We start from the raw sequence: 21969 nt of genomic DNA, 5'->3' as shown, positions 1-21969 counted from the left end.
TGGAGTGGCCACTATGTTGAGAAACATTACAGGTAGAACCAATATTGCATAACACTTGAATGTGTGTAACTCCCAGTTTTTAAGAAGTATAAAACATTAATCTATAGCTCTAGGATTTCATGTGTACAGTAGGATGGCTAGCAAATAATACAGTAATGGAAGTGTGGGTGGAGGGAAACAGAACAATAATCAGAAAAAAATTATTTTAAAATATGGGTGTCATCTAACTTTTTAGTTAAAATGTTATTAAAAGTTAGCCATACAAAACTCATTCCACCAAAAAACACAATCATTTCCTTTTTCCACATTCAGGAAGAACTACATCAGCCCTCTGGAGTTAGGGAAGGAAGAATATCATATTTAAAAATAATGAAGTCTAAGAGCTTCTCCACTTAACTTCATTAGGTCGTAGGCGCTTCTCTTGAATGTGAAATCAGAAAAGGCTTGTGCTGGCAGCCTGGACCTCTAACAGTCTTTCAGATGTTGGGAGAAGGAATTACAGATTAGGCCATGTCAGGGTTCCTTCCCCACTCTGAACTCTAGGGTACAGATGTGGGGACCCGCATGAAAGACCCCCTAAACTTATTTCTACCAGCTTAGATTAAAAATTCCCCAAGGCACAAAGTCTTTGCCCTCGGATTAGGTAAATGCTGCCACCACCAAGTGATTTAACAAACAATCAGGGAAAGGACCACTTGGAGTTCCTATTTCCCCAAAATATCCCCCCAAGCCCTTACACTCCCTTTCCTGGGGAGGCTTGAGAATAAACAAGATGAGCACAGACCAGCCTTGGATTTTTAAGACCCAAAAAAACCCAATCAGATTCTTAAAAAACAGAACTTTATTAGAAGAACAAAAAAAAGATAAGAGAACAACTCTGTAAGATCAGAATGGAAGTTAATCTTACAGACAGTCGGATTCAAAACATAGAGAATCCCTCTAGGCAAAACCTTAAGGTACAAAAAGACACAAAAACAGGACAAAAACAAATAAACATTTCCTCCAGCACAGCAAATTTTACAAGCCAAAACAAAGAAAACCTAATGCATTTTCTAGCTAGATTACTTACTAACTTTACAGGAGTTGGAGGGCTTGCATCCTTGATCTGTTCCCGGCAAAGGTATCGCACAGACAGACAAAAGCCTTTTCCCCCCCTCCAGATTTGAAAGTATCTTGTCCCCTCATTGGTCATTTTGGGTCAGGTGCCAGGTTACCTGAGCTTCTTAACCCTTTACAGGTAAAAGGATTTTGCCTCTGGCCAGGAGGGATTTTATAGCATGGTAATCAGAAAGGTGGTTACCCTTCCCTTTATATTTATGACAGGCTCAAATATTAACATTACATTTGTGAAATTAAGGAGTTTTTACGTAGTTAACAGTAGCACAGATATTGAGGTGCCTGGACAAAAAAATTCTTGGGAAAGAACAATACAAACGCTTGCAGGATCAGTAAACTTTTCTATGCATGAGGCCTGGACAAATGATCAGATTTTTATTTTTTAAACCCCAGAAAGGAGAGAGAACAGGAGTACTTGTGGCACCTTACAGACTAACAAATTTATTTGAGCATAAGCTTTTGTGGGCTACAGCCCACTTCATCGGATACAAGGAGAGAGTAATGTTGCTTTCTGTCTACAGGAAGAGTGAAGTCCACCTATGGAGAATGCCCTATCAAGGTTCTTTGTGCTATTTAAGATCCCTAACAAGGTCTTGTAAAGAAGTGAAAGATCACAACTAGGGGTTTTCACACTGTGTGTGTGCTACAAAGAGGGGATCTGAATTGTGACAGATATGACAATTTTCTGCCAATATCTTTACAAACTTTATTGAATTAAGTTTAAGTAACTTTGGAATCCTCTGTATTGACTACAAAGTTTATGTATTATTGTAAACTGTAGGAAATGTTATGAACTTCAGACTGGGGGAGACAACAATGGACTTTTGGGACAGACAGTATTGATGGGACAAACCGTACTGACGGGTTTTCCTGGGGATTTTTAGAGAGAGGCAGTCTAGCTTGCTGTTGATATCACAGCATAGGCAGGGAAACGCGCAGCCTGGAAAAACCCTGGTTAGGAGGGAGAGAGATGTGCATCTTTTTGCCTGACCTTTAGCTTATGTATTAATTATATTGATTACTTAAGAATCCCCAGTTATCACTTTTAGGGTTGCCAGGTTCTTGCCCCAAGATCAAGGCCAGTATTATTCAAATTATTATATAGTTGGGAACCCTGATGTGTACAGTTACAAGACTCACACTATAGGAACTCTTTTATATTTACAAATATAGTTTAATACATTTAACACAGTCACAAACACCCCAACTTAGTAAAATAGATAGAGATACTACAGAATGTACATCTGCACATCCATATACTCATACCATCTCCTGTAGAACAACCTGAAATGTTAGCCATCATCTTTCTCATCATCATCACTGTAGGGACAGGATTTTATAACTGTACTATAAAAATTGATGTAAACTTTGAATTAATTCTGCCAGCCACCCTTTCTGAATAACAGAAAGGAATGAGACTGGGATCTTGTTTCCTATATGCATTATAAACTTCCCTCTAGTCATTTCTTTGGTTTAAGGTTTAGTGAGTAAAAGACAGGTTTCAGAGTAACAGCCGTGTTAGCCCAACTTGATTATCATACACATTGTAAGGAGAGTGATCACTTTAGATAAGCTATTGCCAGCAGGAGAGTGGGGTGGGGGGAGGTATTTTTTCATGCTTTGTGTGTATAAAAGATCTTCTACACTTTCCACAGTATGCATCCGATGAAGTGAGCTGTAGCTCACGAAAGCTTATGCTCAAATAAATTGGTTAGTCTCTAAGGTGCCACAAGTACTCCTTTTCTTTTTGAGTAAAAGACAGGATCTTGTATTGTGTCTGTGTTAATTAGATTAAACGAATGTTAAAGGCCTGAGCCACAATGTAAACTGCTGGAAATGGCCCACCTTGATTATCACTACAAAAGGTTTTTTTTTCTCTCCTGATAATAGCTAGTAATAGCTCACCTTACCTGATCACTCTCCTTACAGTGTGTATGGTAACACCCATTGTTTCATGTTCTCTGTGTATATAAAATCTCCCTACTGTATTTTCCACTGCATGCATCCGATGAAGTGAGCTGTAGCTCACGAAAGTTTATGCTCAAATAAATTCTCTAAAGTCTCTAAGGTGCCACAAGTACTCCTTTTCTTTTTGCCGATACAGACTAACACGGCTGCTACTCTGAAAAATGTAAACTGTTTTGACCACAAGATTTAAGTGAAGTTTAATTTACAATGTATTCTACTGTATAAAATACTGCTGTCTTCTCTGTGAGAGATTGTTTGTGTGAATGAGGAATGCATGCATCAGGAAAAGATAAGGTGTGAAACCCATCACAAATGTCCAGATCGTCAAGAAAAGTGAGAGACTTGGAAACACCAGGAGACAATCAGAAAACATCCATTGTATCCGATGCTAAACATGTTAGCAGCATTGATGGCCTCAGAGGTGAAGCAACCGCCCCGGAAGGCAAGGCAACAAATAGGAGATAATGATGGGAAGTCTGACAATAACCATCAAATGATAGGTTTCAGAGTAGCAGCTGTGTTAGTCTGTATTCGCAAAAAGAAAAGGAGTAATTGTGGCACCTTAGGGACTAACAAGTTTATTTGAGCATAAGCTTTCGCTACAGCTCACTTCATTGGATGCTCAAATAAATTTGTTAGTCTCTAAAGTGCCACAAGTATTCCTCTTCTTTTCATCAAATGATAACAGTGGAAAACCCCAAGATTACTACCACTTAAGGACTAATGATTACAGGATGACATTGCAAAATTGATGGACTCAAATGGGAATTTACAAGTATAAAGCTGGAGTGTTTTGCCATGAAACTCTGGGTTCAGTCCTGCCAAAACCTCGGAGCATCGGATCGCGATTGACAGAGCCCAGCTCCTCACTCGTGTTCAATCTAACTGGCCATTAGATTGACTCGAGCTACAACAGACTGGTAACTATAAAAACATCAACTGGCAGGACTGTTTGCATGATGTGTACGTGTGTGTGACTGAAAAGCATATGCTAACTTTTGTATTCTCAATGAATACGGCATATTTGCCTTCTCTCTTATAAAAGATCCTGTGTGCTTCTTATAAGTATCACATCACCTTCCCCATCATCACCAGGGGCCATCATTCTGGCACCTCCCAAGGACTACATCTTTCTCTCTCTTCTGCCCCTAGGCTGGGATGCCACTTTTATAATATGTTACGTTGATGCCGCTATGTTTGATGCATTGTTGTAAGGGATTTTCCCCTTCCTTATTTGTATTTCCTCACCTTACTAACGTTGGAGTGTCTTTTTTCTATAGCTTAGTATATCAGTGATCTCAACTTATTATCACATGCATCAATTTGATACCATGGCCCTTTTGTGATTAGGTATCACATTTGTTATTTCTGTCCTAACTGGCTATTTTGGTTCTTTCCAAGTTCCAAATTGTGATGTACCTGTTTAGTTTAAAAGGGTATGACCTTAGGAAAGCCCTTATGCCAACCTGCTTTAATGCATCCTCTATGTTAAAGGTCACAGCCATACATGGACCTTATGCTTTAGCTTATCACCATCTATCTAGGTCAGGGGCTCTCAAACTGGGGGTCAGGACCCCTCAGGGTGTCACGAGGTTATTACATGGGGGGTCGCAAGCTGTCAGCCTCCCTCCCCCAAACCCCGTTTTGCCTACAGCATTTATAATGGTGTTAAATATATTTAAAAGTGTTTTTAATTTATAAGGGGGGTCACACTCAGAGGCTTGCTATGTGAAAGGGGTCACCAGTACAAAAGTTTGAGAACCACTGATGTAGGTGAAAGGTCCTAAACTTATGTATGCTAACTTTGTCTTAGCTCAACATATAGGATGTGGCCTGCAGGTCCCTTGTGTTACAGCCAAAATATACTCTAATGTAAAGCTATAATAATAAAACAAATAATCAAACCCATAAGAAAATAAGAAACTTATAAGAAAAGATATATAGGCGAGCAAGCAGGCTAGACTTAGACGTATTTCATGTACCTGTTATGTACGTCAGTTCTTTGCCAGGACACTTCTGTGGTTGACTCATGTACCTGTGGTCAGAACTTCCCCTTAAACTCTATTTTCAGCTCCCCAAATACTTTGGGTTTTCCGTTGGGCCGTTTATCTATGCAAAGCTTATTTGTTCAAGGTTCATAGGCCTCAAGCCTTATGCTAACTTGCTAAAGCTAATGTCTTTTACAGGATACAGGCCTGTAGGTTTCTTGCATTACTGCTGAATATAATGCAAAGCAGATTTGTTGTAATTCAGCAGGGAAAATGTTTGTTTGCACACACAGCCGAACAAAACAAGGATTTTCTGTGACACCTTGCAGATATTTGGGAACTTTGTTTCACTCAAGGGGACATAAAACTCATACAGTTTTTCTCAATTGTTCTTTTCCTTCAAGTTGAAATTGCATTGGAGATCAATGAGCTCCACCTGTAATTCTTGCGTTGGTCCCTCGTAGTCAAATGACAGTGGGCATGATACCAGCTCCAGCATCTTCTCTATCTTCTCAAAGTCAGAGAATCAACAAGAAAATTCTCCGTGCAAGTCACTCAATATTTTGCTGTACTTTTCTGTCTGCTCCGGCGAAACTTCCAAGTATTTCAGTGTTGGAAAGTGAGCGAACACTTTGTCCTTAATTTGTTTTGAAAACAAGACTAACTTGACTTTGAAAACTGTCACACTAGAATACAATTCATGTACAAACACATTCTTTCCTTGCCGTTTCACATTAAGTTCATTTAAATGTGCCAAGAGATCCCCACCAAAAGCAAGGTCGCACACCCAGTTTGAATTCTTTAATTCAGGGAAATCATTTTCTTTCCCCTGCATCTCCAGAAAAATGCGACTTTCATCTCTGAACTCCCAAATTGCTGCAATTCCTTTCCTAGGCTGAGCCAGTGGACATTTGTATGATAAACTGGTTAGTCTCTAAGGTGCCACAAGTACTCCTTTTCTTTGTATGATAAAGTAAGTCCTGGTGTTCGGCATCAGTGTCTTCAAGAAGGGAAATGAATTGCCAATGATTAAGTCCCCTCGCTCTTATGTAATTCACTATTTTCACTATTGTGTGAACAACATGATCGATGTCCAGGACATTTTTGCAGAGGCCCTCCTGATGTATATAATACAATGCAGAAAAATCACCTCTTTATCAGGGTCATCTTCTTTTACTTTGTCCTGAATTCTTTTTAAAAGTCCTACGTTTTTCCCAATTAAATTTGGCGATCCATCTGTGGTTACGTTTGTCAGTTTACTCCAGGGGAGCTTCAGATGTTCAAGGCAGCCAGACACCCTCTCATATAAATCCGATCCCTTAGTTGTGCCTTTCATTGATTCCATTGATAAAAATTCCTCTGTGATTTCAAATTTGTCATCAATTCTTCTGACAAAAAAATCAATAATTGTGCTGTGTCCTTAATGTCAGTGCTGTCATTGAGAGCTAACGAAAACAACGTAAAGCCCTGGGCTTTCTTGTTCAACTCAGAAGCCAAATATTCATCAATCACTTCTACACAGCGAGTAACAATTGTCTGTGACAAACTAATGTTCTCAAATTTGTTTTGGTAGTCCAGTCATAGCATGCCAGCAACATCAACCATGCATTCTTTCAGCAAAAGGCTTATTTTGTTTAGTGATTTCAAACGCCAGAACATAACTTGCCTTTGAGATGGCTTCCTGAACTGTACCCTGTTGCACAAATATTTAGCTGAGCTTTTAAGTTCGTGGCAAGTTTCTCTGCTTTTCTTGCCCATTGCTCAGTTGTTAAATTGCTGCCATTATTAGGATGTTTTGTTGAAAAATGGCAATTCAAACTTGAACACTGCGATGCTCCTTGAACACTGCGATGCTCGCCTGACAAATCAGGCATACAGCCTTCGAGTTCATGTTTGTAAAAAAATATTTTGCATTCCATTCTTTGTTGAAAATCTGACACTCACTGTCCACTTTTCTTTTTCTTTTCTTCTTTTTTTCTTGCAGCATTCATTTTTGAAAGGGAAAAGAAAATCCTCACTGCTGCCCTTATTTCAAACTGCTGTTTTACAAGATTGCATGCACTTCACGCAGGGCCTCATTTTCAAAAGAGCATGGGACTGATGTAGCCAGCATCGCAAGATATTTACGTGCCAGATGCACTAAAGATTCATATGTCCCTTCATGCTTCAACCACCATTCTAGGAGACATGTGTCCATGCTGATGATGGGTTCTGTTCAATAACAATCCAAAGCAGTGCAGACCAGCGGATGTTCATTTTCATTATCTGAGTCAGATCCCACCAGCAGAAGGTTGATTTTCTTTTTTGGTGTTTCAGGATCTGTAGTTTCTGCATTGGAGTGTTGCTCTTCTAAGACTTCTGAAAGCATGCTCCACACCTTGTCCCTCTCAGATTTTGGAAGGCACTTCAGATTCTTAAACCCTGGGTCGAGTGCTGTAGCTATCTTTAGAAATCTCACATTGGTACCTTCTTTGTGTTTTGTGAAATCTGCAGTGAAAGTATTCTTAAAATGAACAACATATGCCAGGTCATCATCCGAAACTGTTATAACATAAACTATATGGCAGAATGTGGGTAAAACAGAGCAGGGGACATACAATTCTCCCCCCAAGGAGTTCAGTCACAAATGTAATTAACGCATTATTTTTTTAACAAGTGTCATCGGCATGGAAGCATGTCCTCTGGAATGGTGGCTGACATATGAAGGGACATACAAATGTTTAGCATATCTGGCACGTAAATACCTTGTAATACTAGCTACAAAAGTGTCATGCAAATGCCTGTTCTCACTTTCTGGTGACACTGTAAATAAGAAGAGAGCAGCATTATCTCCTGTAAATGTAAACAAACTTGTTTGTCTTAGCGACTGGCTGAACAAGAAGTAGGACTGAGTAGACTTGCAGGCTCTGAAGTTTTACATTGTTTTGGTTTTGCACGTAGCTATGAAACAAAAAAACCCCTACATTTGTAAATTGCACTTTCACAGTAAAGAAATTGCACTACAGTACTTGTATGAGGTGAATTGAAAAATACTATTTCTTTTGTTTATCATTTTACAGTGCAAATATTTGTAATAAAAAATAATATACACTTTGATTTTCAATTACAACACAGAATACAATATATATGAAAATGTAGAAAAACATCCAAAATAGTTAATGTATTTCAATTGGTATTCTATTGTTTAACAATGCGATTAAAACTGCAATTAATTGCAATTAATTTTTTGGAGTTAATCGCGTGAGTTAACTGTGACTAATCAACAGCTCTACTTTAAATCCTTCTGTAAGACTTGCCTCTGCTATGATGTTTACAAAATCCAGCTTTCATATCGAGGCAGGTGACAAGCTGTGACTGTTCTCCTTTCCCACTTTCCTTGTCCTATTCTCTTCCTCACTACCAGTACTTCACTTAAAAAAAATTCACATAGCTAACAAAGCTATGCCTGTACTTCACCAGATTCATTTGTTCCTATGTTGTCTCCACATGTCCTATCCTTTGTCTGTGTATGTTTTTAGACTGAAAACCTTGCAAAGCAGGGATTGTCTCTTTTCTGTTTCTACAGCACCAAGTGGTGCCCCCAATCCCAAGTAGGCCTTTGGTCACTACCATAGTATAAATATTAATGATAATAAAAACCTACCTTGACTGGCTCCTTCTGAACTTTGATGGATCCATCATAGTATAGGAACTTTGCAGGTAGGGCATTACACCTCATCGTATGATAATCAGTTCTCTGTATGTTTAAAAAGAATGATTTTGATTATTTTCATTTTGAGTACAAAGTATATTCATTCATTTTGAGTCAAAGTACAAACACAATGGGCACATATTGTTCCAAGACAATGTGCTTAGGTTCACAACAGACTTCAGAATCTTTGCATCACCTGACTTAGCTTCCTAGTTGCTGCCCATCCTCTCCATTTGTGGACAATATTCTGCCAGAGAACTAGATTTGCATTCTTTAGAAGCAGATCACTTTCCCTGCTACTGCACAGTATCTGTACTATGTACACCACTCTCAGTCCTCCAAGACTCAAGGCTTGTCTTCACTGCAGTGTGAAGTCGAGATATAACTCAGGTGTGTTACCTCAACCAACTCCGGAGCTAACACAGTAGTGAAAGCAAGCCTCAAATAGAGACATACACCTTCCAAAGACAAGACAAGATTAATAATATCCACAGCAGAGTTAACTCCTGTTGAGTTAGCCTAGCTTGAGTGAAAACACTTGACATTATGAAAAAAACAAACAAAAAAAAAACCCAACCAAAAACAAAACCAACAACAAAAAAACCACTAAACCACTACACACCAAAAGAAACCCACTCAAGCTGCACAGAGTGATTGTACCAGCAGCCCAGGGTGTTTGTATTTGTAGTGGAGTCCGGACTGCATCTCTAGCTCCAGCATCAGTCTTACTTGAGCTTCAGCCCATGCCACTTGATAGGTCAGCTACCTCAACTGTGACTGACAGAAACGTGTTTTTATCTTGTGATAGGTCATGCGCCTTAACCTATCCCATTGTAAAAACACAGAGGAGACAGGGCACTCTCACTTTATTGCCAGGTGAACTAGGTGAGGTCAACCCCTGGCTGGGATCTAGTGTTGACCTCGCCTAGGTTCCTCAGGGTAAAATACAAGGGCCTCTGTCACCACTTAGGATTTTACAGTGCGATAACTATCACGCCTTCCTTATCTGGCTGTAAAAAACATCACCTTTGGGTCTGTGAAGCCAAAGCCCTTAAAGCACCACTTACCTGGAGCCAGCGCTTTCCCTGCAGGGAGAGTTTGGTTAGAGGCAACCTTGGTGTCATACACCTCAAGCTAACCGGCCGTGCACACAGATATACATGAGTATCACAGCAACACGTCATGCCTGCACAGCATCGTGTGTGCACATATGGATCCCCCAGCCCCGCAAAGCGTGTTAGCACCATTTCAGAGGCTGGGAAATCAGCCCCTGACCGGCCAGGATAGGCGGGTGCTTTGCTGCTGACGCAGGCCAAGCGTTTCGCACACACTGGGGGGGCTTCTTGCATCCCTCCAACCTCCCCTGCCCCATGGCCATCCTCTGTTTCAGGGACTCTCTGCAGCCCCCGCGCCCGCGGCTCTGTATGACCCCCATTATTTCCCACCCCAGACACGCGGCGAGGAGGACACGCCGGGCCCGCAGAAGCGGGGCTTGGCAAGGCGGTGGATAGGGAAGCAGCCAGCAGCCGGGGGAGGCTAGGACGTAGTATTGGGGGGGCGGCACGAGGGAGCGGTGTCTGGGGGAGGGGCGATGCGGGGGCTCCCCTCTGCCCCCCGCCCCCTACCCGAGGAGGGTGACATGCTGACAGACCCGGCCTCCCCCGGGGCGGGCAACGCTCGCGCGCGGCCACCCCCGCCCCCGCCAACTACCTAACGGTCCTCCTTCACTAGGCTCCCGCCGCCGCCTACGTCACTTCTTGCCCCGCCCCGTGGGGCCCCGAATATTATCTGCAAACACCGTTATTTAATCCTTTAAAATCTTTGTAAATATTCGTAGAGCACAAAGGGGGGGGGGTCAGTAAAAACGGGTTGAGCTAGGGGTGGGGGTGAGGCCATCAGCCCCCGGCCAATCAGCAGCAGTGGGGGCGTAGCCGGCGAGACACCTTCTCGCTATATAAAGGGGGAGCGGCGCCGCCGCCAAGCTCCGTCCGCGTGCCAGTCGAGTCAGCCAAGGAGGCGTCCGGGCGGGCGCGGCGCGGCGCGGCAGCGATGGGGAACGCGGTAGCTCGGGAGGACTTCGAGTGGGTTTATACGGACCAGCCCCACGCCGATCGCCGCAAAGCGATCCTAGGTGAGCGAGGGGCCCAGGCAGCTTCCCCTCAGCGCCGGGGCGTCCTGCTGGCGGCGCGTCTCCCCGCAGCCGGCTCGCTGTCAGAGCCGGAGGTGCCCTGGGCTCTACCCGTTTCGGCGGCGGGGGGGAAGGGCCTGATGCCTCCCCACAGGGAGCCGGTCGCCTCCAGGCTCGCCGTATCCGCTGGCAGCCGGACCCGCTTGTCGCCCTGCGCGCACGGGAGGGGTGCTGCCTGCGGGACGGAGCGGCCCAGTCGAGGGCAGGTGGCGTGTGTGGAGGCCTCGTGGGTGTCCCCAGCGCCGAGAGGGCCCGTTTCGGGGGTGGCGAGCCTGGTAAAATGGCTGCCGAGGAAGGGGGGCAGGCGGGTGACAAACGGGTCGGCCCCTTGAGCCAGGCTCGGAGGCCGAGCTCTTCAGGCGCCTCGAAGGGCCCACCCCATCCGTGACCGCTAGACACCGCTCCTCCCTCCGGCCGGCCTGGGGTGGGGGCGGGCAGCGCGGTTACCGCCAGGACTTCTCTCTCCCCCCCAGCCCTGCTGAGAGGGGGGGCGAGACGCCTCGCTCGGCGGCCCGCGAGCAGAGCCCCGGAATGAGGCGTTTCTGGACTGTCCAGAGGCCGGAGTCAACCCTGCAGATCCGCCCTCCTGGCCAGCGGCTCTGCACGCGCACGGGGAGGCTCCTCGCCCTCGGAGTCACTTTGGGCTGTCTTCCGCTCAGCTGATTTGGGGGAGGGGATTGTCCTGTGGTCAGACACTCCTCAAATTGTCATGCCCCTCTCAAGTGCACTCGGTGCGGTCGTTAGCCTCTTTCTAGGTAACGAGCTGGAGGGAGGACGGGTGGGTTGGCTTCCGGTAACGTCTCCGGAATATTTCTTAAAACTGATGGCCTGGGAAATGGTACACTTATACACACCTGAAGGAGAGGAGGAGGAAAAGCTCTAAGAAGAGTTTTGTATTTTGATCTTGCTGGCAGAACAACTGTTTGAGATGGAAATCGTGAAGCAGGCCGCATTTTCATGATGTGTACTGTTGGGCTGTGTAGTACAGTGATGGATGTGGTCAGTTATATACGAAACTGACAGTGCTTGTAGGGTGGTGGGAAGGGAAATGGTGACTACACTACGGTGTTTGCAAAAAGCAGACCTTGCCCCACCCCTGAAGTAGAGGGGCGGACATGAAGAACTACTTAGGGAGAAGTCCACAGGAGACTTAAATAGGACTTCTGATCAGTTGTGACCGGATGAACACTTCCCTTTTTTTTAAATTGGGGTGTTTTTTCAGTTAACACTGGCAATGAGCCCTTGTATCCGAGTGCTTGTCTACATAGCAGTAATGCAGACAACTGGGGTGTGATTTCTAAAGTGCACTAGTGTGCTGTGCATTAGTTTGTCCATGCGGACCCTGCTGGTGTGCATTAAAGGTTCCTTCCTGTGTGAATGTAGTGGTCGTTGAAGCAGTGCTACATTAAAGTGCACTAGGGAATATTACAGAAACATTACTTGTTAGTGTGTGTGATTTTTTTGGCCATCTACATAGAACTCAAATTGCTAAAAAGAAACACTACATATAAATTATGGTGGTTCTGCCTCTAACTGATGGGTGGGGATTGGTTTCACTTTAATTTCATTTTCTTGAGGCTGGGAAACACTACTATACCAAATGCAGAGGTTACTTTTTAAACCCTAAAGTGAGCATTAACACCCTGAAGTGTACAAAATAGTCAGTACTCTGACTAGTTTGCGACTAGCTTTATAATGACAGTGGTCCAGATTTGCCTAAATTTAAGTGTAGCTTGCACCTCTGCACAACCAAGTCATCCCAAGAGTGGGATGTGGAGGAAGAGCAGTTTTATTAGCTGAGGTTGTCTGTTCTGGGAAGGTAATACTAAGCCTCAGGAAGTTGTATCAAGTTTTCGACCATGCTGTCTCCTTGTCCATGACCACTTAAGGTTAGGGCCTTTTGCAATTTGGGTTGTCTGCCTTGTTTTGCTACAGCTTCCCAAGCCATCTTCCCTGGCTGTACCTATGGTAAAAGCTGGTATAGAGCCTGAAATATAATTATCTGGCAGCTGTGATGTATACAACTCTAGCAAGGACTATAAATCTTTGGTGGGTTGTGTAACAAATGCTGCTTGTACACTCTTGGTCTTAAAGGCATATTAATGCAACTAACAGTACTTTCAGAAGCTTAATTACTGAAGTAAAAATGACAGTTCATAAATAGGAATCTTTACATGTCTGCCCAAGTTGAGTCTGAAGTTGCTTATCTTTAATTTTCTCATCCCTAAAAAGGGTGTAATATGTGCCTCAGGTGTAGGATTACTTTTAACTCTGTAACAAACAGTGGAATTGCATGCTAAGTATTAAGAGGCTTTGGGTTTTTAGATGAAAATAACACCAAGTACCACTAAACTACAGCAGCACTCTTTGATCTTGCTCAATATTTCAGGGATACACATGCCTACAGCATTTAAACAATTCCCAACATGTACATGCAAACTACTAATGTAATTGAATTTCCAAAAATGTAGGAAGATTTGAGTTGAGTGGACTTATTCCTTAATGAATGGAATCCATTTTGGGGGGGAAGAGAGGTGTACTAGTAAGCTGTTTGTGTGGCTGAGAGAACTTTGGCTCTACTAAAGAGTACTTGTGACATTTTTCTTTGCATGTAACTGTTTATCTTCTCCCCATAACAGCTAAACATCCAGAAATAAAAGCTTTAATGAAGCCAGACTACAACTTGATCTGGGTGGTTGTACTGATGGTTCTTGGGCAGTTGATTGCATTTTATCTAGTTAAAGACTTGGACTGGAAATGGGTTATGTTCTGGGCGTACGTTTTTGGCAGCTGCATCAGTCACTCAATGACTCTGGCTATTCATGAGATCTCTCACAATAGTGCCTTTGGCAACTGCAGAGCTATGTGGAATCGGTGGTTTGGAATATTTGCCAATCTCCCTCTTGGCCTCCCATACTCTATATCTTTCAAGAGATACCACATGGATCATCATCGCTATCTAGGAGGTGATGGAATTGATGTGGACATTCCTACTGACTTTGAAGGCTGGTTTTTCTGTACTCGTTTTAGGAAGTTCATATGGATTGTTCTTCAGCCCTTTTTCTATGCTATTCGACCTCTCTGCATTAATCCCAAACCAATTTCTCGATTGGAAATCATCAACTTGTTGGCTCAGCTCTCTTTTGATGTTGTAATATACTACTACTTGGGAATTAAATCAGCCTTCTACATGCTTGCAGGATCAATACTTGGACTGGGATTGCACCCAATTTCAGGACACTTCATAGCTGAACATTATATGTTCTTAAAGGGACATGAGACTTACTCCTATTATGGGCCACTTAATTTGCTCACTTTTAATGTTGGCTACCACAATGAACACCATGACTTTCCCAATATTCCTGGCAAGAACCTTCCATTGGTAAGTACACTTTCAAGAATATATAAAGCTAATGGTAAACTGAAGCTTACTTCAGTGCTTGTTTTAGTTTAGGGGTTGGCAAACTTTTTGGCCCGAGGGCCACATCTGGGTATAGAAATTGTCTGGCGGACCATGAATGCTCACAAAATTGCGGTTGAGGGGCGGGGATTGCTGGCTCTGGGCCTGGGCCAGAAATGAGGAGTTCAGGGTGCAGGAGGGGGCTCTGGGCTGGGGAAGGGGGGGGTGAGGGCTCCAGCAGGGGGTACAGGAAGGGGCTCTGGGCTGGGACTGAGGGGTTCAGAGAGCAGGAGGGGGGATTAGGGCAGGGGGTTGGGGCACATTTCCCTTTTGCCTGGCCACATCTCCACCTAGGATTCAGAGCTTTGTGCCTTGCCCTGTCTGCTGGCACTGCCCCTGCAGCTCCCATTGGCCACAGTTCCCAGACAATGGGAGCTGCAGGGGTAGGGCAGTGTGCAGAGCAGAGCCCCCTGGCTACCCTTATGAATAGGAGCCAGAGGGGGGGGCCATGCCACTGCTTCCAGGAGCTGCACAAAGCCACCGACCCTGCTCCCTGGCTGGAGGGGGGCAAGCCTGAGACCCCGCTCCCCAGTGGGAGCTTGAGGGCTGGATTAAAACAGCTAGCAGGCCTGATCTGGGCTGTAGTTTGCCTGCCCCTGTTTTAGTTAAATTTTTGGTTGAAGTAGGACACTTAAAGTAGCAGTACCTTAAGTATCCACTAGAGACTTAAAACTACATTATGTGAAATAATTCTGTTATAGCAATCTTAAGTGTTACTTCTAATTGTCCTTCCCCCCCCCCCCCCCCCATCCAGCCTTGCAATCTGTTTTTCTATTTACTGGGTAGTACTTGATAGCACCTTGCATACTTGGTTTTTTGTAATAATTCAGTTTCTCACCTTTTGGTTTCTCTTTCCCACACAGCAGTAGAAAAACACTCACTATAAAACAAAAATGGGAGGAAACAGTGAAACTACATTCTTTAAAAAAAGACTGCATTTTAGTTTGAGCATTTCTCTTAAATAAAAGCTTGCATAGCTAGCCTGATCCCTTCTGCTTACATAGGGATGCTTCTCTTGACTATTTTTAGCAAACTGATTAACAGCTTCATGTTAACAAGCAAAAACTAAATGTTTACCCTCAGACTAACATTGGGGGAGTTCTGAAATTCTTGATGGATCATCCTACCACAAACATTAAGTAAAGCTTTTTTTATATCTGCATGCCAATTTAACTGCACCTGTACTGCCACAAATGCAGTACTCTGGCCACATCTCAACTGAGTTTTTTCACTAGTTCCCAACTGGTATAGTTTCCTCTGATGAAGCTGCAATGGAGACAGTATTGGTTTTTTGTCAACATTACTACCTCCACATGTGGAGATGCAGCTGTTTAGCAATTTTAAGACTTAATTCCTATGTCTTAATTCCTATGCCTATTCCTTTAATTCCTATTCCTATGTCCTACAATGGAATCTGAGAAATCCTTCAAGTAACCATTATACATAAGTCTGTCTTCAATCATGTCACATAATTTCTTCAGAATTTAACATTCCTAAAGGTTGTTGCAGTTCAAAAAATAGCAAGTAGTAAAGTTGCATAACATTAATGCCCTTTGGAATACTTAATGCAAACCACACTGTGGGGGAACAACTGACCTTTCTGCAGGTTTTGAACTGGGAATATTTATTCTGCCTCTCCCTGTGGAATCATTAATGATGGCATCTTAATGGATTTCTACTCTGAGAAGACTAGTTAGAAGATCTGTGTATCAACGTTCTAAATTCAGTGCCCAGAAAGCACTGATAGTCTCAGATGCATCTGAAGTTCCTAGGCTGCTTGCTGTACTGTATTGATAAGTACCGGGAAAAGGTACTTGGTCAATAAGTGTCACAGGTTGCCCTGACTATTAGTCTTCCATTTCAGAGTAGTTCATCAGCTGTTACTGCACCACTATATCTGCCCTGACTGATTATAATCAGGGGCTTCAAATGCTCATGCCAGACCAGTTGTCTCAATCTCAGACCCAAATTTTCAGGCTTTTTCTCTCCTCTCTTCCCTACCCACATCCCCATTTCAGCTCTGTGCCAACTGCTTGATTGTTTCCAATTCAGAACCCAGTCGGCTTCAATACTTTGGTCCCCTTGCTTTTAAGCCCCTTCTGTGTATAAACTCCTTGGACCACTGTTGCGTGAACGTTTGTTTTTTATATACCAAGTGTTACACCACTCAATTCTAGTTCACACGCTACCACCTTCCTGAATGACTTAAGTTACACCAACCTAACACCAGTGTGGACAGCACTGTCTCCTGCTGATGCTACTGCTGCTCGTGGGAGCTGGAGTGATTAAGTTGATGGGAGACCTCTCTCTCCCATCTGCTTACTGTCTGTACTAGCAGTGGTGCAGCTGTGCCACTGTAAGCTCTGTAGTGTAGCCGTAGCCTCATTCAGATGAACAAAAGCAGACCAGTGGCACTTCTTTGGGGGGAGGGGGAAGAGTAACACTCTGGACAAAGAAAGAACCATGATGGGCTGAATATCCCATGTAGATCCCACCTCTGTTAGTTTAGGAGTACCTAAAAAGGCTTTGCCTGTAATCAGATATTAAGCAAGCAGCTGGCTTGGGCATTAAAACAGCTTTGCCTTCTCCCAACAATGCGTGTTAAAACTTTGATAGCTCTACATTGGGTGAATACAATTTACTAAAAAAACCCCCACAGGTTTATTAAAAATCCATTTCATTTTAAATTTGAAACTGACAACCTATAAGGTCTAAATTTATAATCAGCTAATGCTGCTAAAAGTAAATTTCTTAGCACTCCCAGTTGTTCGAAGACTCTCTTCTGCTTCTAGAAATACTGGCAGAAACACTGGAGGGGAAGAAGTCTTGAGCTTAAATATGAATAAACCTTAATTTTTTCCTCTTAGGTGAAGAAAATAGCAGCTGAATACTATGATCATCTTCCACAATATAACTCCTGGATAAAAGTGCTTTATGACTTTGTGATGGATGACTCAATCAGCCCTTACTCACGCATGAAAAGGAAATTAAAGGGTGATGTGAAACAGGATTAAACTTCTGCCAACCAAAAGACTCTGCAAAGCAAGATCTGGGATATTTTCAAGTAGCTGGTACAAGGAATTCTTGCTAAAGAAGCTTATTTGTATCCTGAATTATTAAATTTCAGACATCTACAAGAATGCATTAGTGTATCCTAAAACAGACCTCTTCAGACTAATTAGACTACCATTCTAATTAGACATTAGCCTAAACATTCTAACAGTCATTAGTGTAACTAATATACAAAACACATGATTTAATATGCTCAATCTATGTGTAAAATAGTATAAGTTTGTTTTAGAATATGTATTTCACAGCTGCTAACAAATCTTGTACTCAAACACCTGTTTCTGGCTTGTCTAGACCTATAAAAGATACTTCAAAATATTTACACTTCTAGCTTGTCCTATGCTGCCCATTCCATGCTCATAACTTAGTCAATTATGGTATTAAAGTTCATACTTGATAAGCTTAATTCTAAGCTAACATTAACTTAAGTCTTGTTTCATTAAATGTGATTTCAACTTATTTCTGTCTCAACTTCTTGGGGGTGGGCAGTAGGGGAGAAAATAACCATCTAAACCGCAGTTAGTCAGTGAGTGAATCTGCCTTGTTGGCTCATTCACTGCTGAACTAAAGCAGTGGCAGATCCAGGTTTTATCAGTAATGACAACTGTACTACCACTAGTATTGAAAACTAATTCAGGAGGCTGAGTACCAGGGGGTAGCTGGGTTAGTCTGTATCCACAAAAACAACAGGAAGGCCCGTGGCATCTTAAAGACTAACAGATTTGTTTGGGCAGAAGCTTTTGTGGGCTAGAACCCACTTCATCAAATGTGTGGAGTGAAAATTACAGATGCAGGCATTATACTGACACATGAAGAAAAGGGAGTTACCTCACAAGTAGAGACACTGCCAATGATGGTGCTGCCCCCACTTACCATAAAAAAAAAAATTAAATTCCCAAGCTGCCTCTAGCTAGCTGGGACCCAGTCGTGGATTGCTAAAATCAGGTAGCCTGGACTTAACCCTACCCCTTCCAAAGAGGGATCCTTATGTCATTAGCATTTCCCATTGGTTAGTGTAGGTGCTCCCTGCCTAGTGTACTTGTTTCTGTGGATCCTATTCTAAGATGCCTCTCTTCCCCATTCATTGGGTAGGCAGCCTGCAGGCCTAATTCAGCTTTGGCAATTGGTGTTCCTGAGATTGTTCAGGCATCTGACATTAGCTGCTCTGATGCTCTGCATTGCAATGCCTGAGTCTCTTCATAGATCCCACCCTTAGGGCTGCCCTTATAATTGACAGATTTTATGACATACTTATTCCATCTAGAAAATGTAATTACTTCAGATAATTAGGAAAAATATCACCTGAGGTATACAGATGACTAGGTGCCTCCTGAACAGGGAAATATAGCTATTGTAACCAGTTTTTCATAGAATATCAAGGTTGTAAGGGACCTCAGGAGGTCATCTAGTCCAACCCCCTGCTCAAAGCAGGACCAATCCTCAATTTTTGCCCTGATCCCTACATGACCCCCTCAAGGATTGAACTCACAACCCTGGGTTTAGCAGGTCAATGCACAAACCACTGAGCTATCCCTCATTTGTGCACATTTAATGATGATAAAATAAAGAATTAAAAACTAAACTGCATTAATACAAAAACCTTTCCCATATATTGTAGGTTAGTATCTACTTAGAAATATGTCTGGAGAACAGGAAGTGGGCTCTGTAAATTTCTGCATCTTCTAATCCTGCCTCTCTCCTTTTCACTGCCATCTCTCTTTAAAAAAAATGCAGATACCTTAGATATGTTCTGTGAAGAATAATTGATATAAAAACAGAAAATTATGCTGATGCCCCTTCTGCCATTTTAGAGTGATTGTTTATAGGGCCAGATTTCTAAAGGCACCAAGAGGGCTTTTTCAAAAGTGCCTAGTTGCACCTTTAAAAATCTGACCCAAAACAGCAGTCCCAAACTTGCATGTCTGTCATCAATTGCCTCCATTAAGTGGTGGTCTTTACAACAGAGGCTGAAAAACCATTTTGGCCTGTGTTTCCATTCTTTTGCCCTTCTCAAGCCACTTTAAAAGGGTCTGATTGCTATAGGAGTAGATGCTTATTTTTTGAATAGTGACCTTGTGATTATGGGTGCCCAACTTGAGTCACTTTTAAAAATTTAGGCCTGTCTGAATTTGGTTAATTCATAAATATTAGTGGCTTAAATTTACAGCCTCCCTACAAAAGTTTAGGTACTTACAACAAATTAACTTATTGGGGGCCTATGACAAAATAGCTGGCTTAGTGTACCATATAACTGCAATCACTTTTTTTTCCTAACTATGCTTTCTTTACAGCAGTATAGTCAGCTAAGTTCAGTACTTAAAGGTAAACCTATAAATAAATGCTTTTGGATAACACTGGAAAAGTGACTTTTGTGCTGGATGCCTTGCTAGTAAACTAACTTTCGTTGGATTCAAATGTAATGTTTTATATCTAAACCTTAAATCTAGCTTAACCTCCCCAAAAACTTTTATAAAGGGCAGAAATATGAAGCAGCTTGAAAAGTAAAGGATCAGCTTGCTTTTAATTAACTTTTGGAAGCAGATGGGCATCTGGAAGACTAACATTTGTGTGTTTGGGCAGTGAAATTGTCAGATAAAATGTTAAAATGATTTTTTTAAGTAAAATTATTAGCTAATGTATTGTTCAATGTCTTCCTGGTTGCTGTTACTTTTTTAGCAAGTTTTCAGGGTGTGTTTGTGAGGGACATTATCTAAACTCTTCTGTGCTGAGAAGGCTCTCCAGTGCCTGAATGGGGGATGGACCATCTTCATTAAAACCTTCCTACTACTTGATAAAACCTATCCTCTGCTGCTTTGAGTAGTGTCCCTATGCCTACTCACTCCACTGTAGGTGTGCTTGCATCCCTGTGCTGCTCATCAGAGGACTTTAGGAGCAGTATCTGTTGGGACCACAAATATGCTGTCTCTCCTCGTGCTGCACCACGAGGCTAGTCCGCACATGTGGGCTAATGCATCTCAGTTCCTTCTCAACTGCCCTTGGCTAAAGATGGAGCCATTAGCAGTTCATTAAGACTATTGTTTTAATCTACATACCTATAGTTAGTCTCCTAGTTATAGTTCTAGGGGTTCCCCCCCATTTTTTTATTTTATCCTTTAAAAAAAAGGAATGACTTCATTTTTCTTCCCACCTTTTCCCCAAGACGGTATGCCTGTAAAGAGGCTATCCTCATCACAGATAAGTACACTCAGTCCACTTGTTGCCTCGGGGACAGCCACATACAACAAAAGTGTGGTCTTTGCCAACAACTCGGGCCAGGATCCCGCAAAGACAGAGCTCTGCCAGAAGATTATCTTCATCAAGGCAGCTCTCTGACCCTAGTTGGCTGGTCTATGCGAGTCCTCCCTACAACCTTCTGCATTTTAAGGGCTTTGGGTCAAAAAAGCAGACTACAAACCCTTTTCACAAATGATCTAAGCAGGAAGCTGCCATAGGGAGCACCGAGATAGTCATAAGTTATCACCATCTTGCTCAATATCACTGACACCAAGGCCATCTCAGTCTGGCACCCATGGCTCCCAGAGACCACCAGCAACAGGTATTGCTGGCAGGCCCATCGACCCGATGGGCACAGGCACTGACTCAGCACTAACAGACAGGAGTAAGCACTCCTCTAAAAAGCTGCTCCGGGTATGCAAGCCTGTGTCGGTACCATCAGTGACAGCTCAGCAGAACGAAGGACGTACCCTACATCTCACCTGGGGATTTTCTGCCTCAAGGCATAGCTCCTGCTTGGTTCCAAGACCTAGAAAGCTCCTGTTCAAGAAAGGTACAAGAGGATCTATCACACAGTAGAAAGTCCTTGACACAACATACATACCTGCAGAAATGGTCTAAGATTTCAGAATTGGTGCACATCCCAACAAATCTCCCCAGCATCCATGACTCTTCCACACATCCTAGACCAGTCATGCCCAAACTTTTACTCATGCACCCCCTTACCAGTAATGGAATATGTCTGCACCCACTGGAGAAGGGGCCGGCAGCTGGGTCAGGGCCATAGCTAGGGTGGGACTAGGGGCAGAGTAGGTCTGGGAGGGGGGGTGTTGCTGGCCCAGGCCCTACTGTGCCCCTCCAGGCATTCCTCCCGTGGGGAGGGGGTGCACGTCACAGTTTGGGGACCACTGTCCTAGACTATGCTCTAACCCAAAATGGTTCAGACTTCCTCTAAGCTCTCTGAGGATCTACCTAGTGGCTATTACAGCCTTTCACCAACCTGAAGAGGGTTACTCAGTGCTGTTGCACCCAACTACAAAAAGGTTCCTCAAGGGTATAGTAAACCTCTTCCATCAATCTCAACTTCCTACCCCCACATGGGACCTGATCCTTGTACTGAAAGGACTGACGAGGCCCACCCCTTTGAACCCATGGCTACCTGTTTGCTAACCTGGTGGGTTTTTTTATACCACTGGGAGAGCTGTCTCCCAGCGCTGGTGCCATGACTACACAGCCACGTGTAGCACTTTAATGT

The 21969-nt window shown here is 43.2% G+C and overlaps 2 protein-coding genes across 8 annotated transcripts in view; one reads left to right on the top strand and one right to left on the bottom strand.

Annotated features, from left to right (window-relative positions):
- The window catches only part of LOC125633676 (uncharacterized), a 51498-nt gene extending 40839 nt beyond the window's left edge, over window positions 1–10659 (bottom strand). Inside the window, exons 1-4 of one of the 7 annotated variants that reach the window (XR_007355685.2) lie at window positions 10474–10659; window positions 8716–8808; window positions 7817–7874; window positions 824–7559 (exon numbers count right to left, since the gene is read on the bottom strand). Coding sequence is in view for 1 of the 7 variants with exons in the window: in XM_075127060.1 (XP_074983161.1) it covers window positions 7288–7575; window positions 8716–8808; window positions 9831–10112 (663 nt within the window). In the remaining 6 variants the exon portion in view is untranslated. The other 6 variants (XR_007355684.2, XR_012667752.1, XR_007355683.2 and 3 more) reach the window with 6 other exon arrangements.
- Window positions 10660–10736: 77 nt separating this feature from the next.
- On the top strand, window positions 10737–20119 carry DEGS1 (delta 4-desaturase, sphingolipid 1). The gene is made up of 3 exons (XM_048843298.2): window positions 10737–10894; window positions 13591–14333; window positions 17279–20119. The coding sequence occupies exons 1-3, from the start codon at window positions 10813–10815 to the stop codon at window positions 17423–17425; spliced, it is 972 nt and encodes a 323-aa protein (XP_048699255.1). The 5' UTR covers window positions 10737–10812; the 3' UTR covers window positions 17426–20119.
- The last annotated feature ends 1850 nt before the right edge of the window (window positions 20120–21969 follow it).

This window comes from Caretta caretta, chromosome 3, assembly GCF_965140235.1.
Source record: "Caretta caretta isolate rCarCar2 chromosome 3, rCarCar1.hap1, whole genome shotgun sequence".
NCBI lineage: Eukaryota > Metazoa > Chordata > Testudines > Cheloniidae > Caretta > Caretta caretta.
Note: the sequence above shows the minus strand (reverse complement) of the source record. Positions and strands in the feature narration are given on the sequence as shown.

Bases quoted from the DNA above. Each gene is read 5' to 3' on its own strand.
- DEGS1 (XM_048843298.2), top strand. From the start codon at position 10,813: ATGGGGAACGCGGTAGCTCGGGAGGACTTCGAGTGGGTTTATACGGAC. The intron at 10,895-13,590 runs GTGAGCGAGGGG...TCCCCATAACAG, and splicing joins TCGCCGCAAAGCGATCCTAG to CTAAACATCCAGAAATAAAA. The intron at 14,334-17,278 runs GTAAGTACACTT...TTTTCCTCTTAG, and splicing joins CTGGCAAGAACCTTCCATTG to GTGAAGAAAATAGCAGCTGA.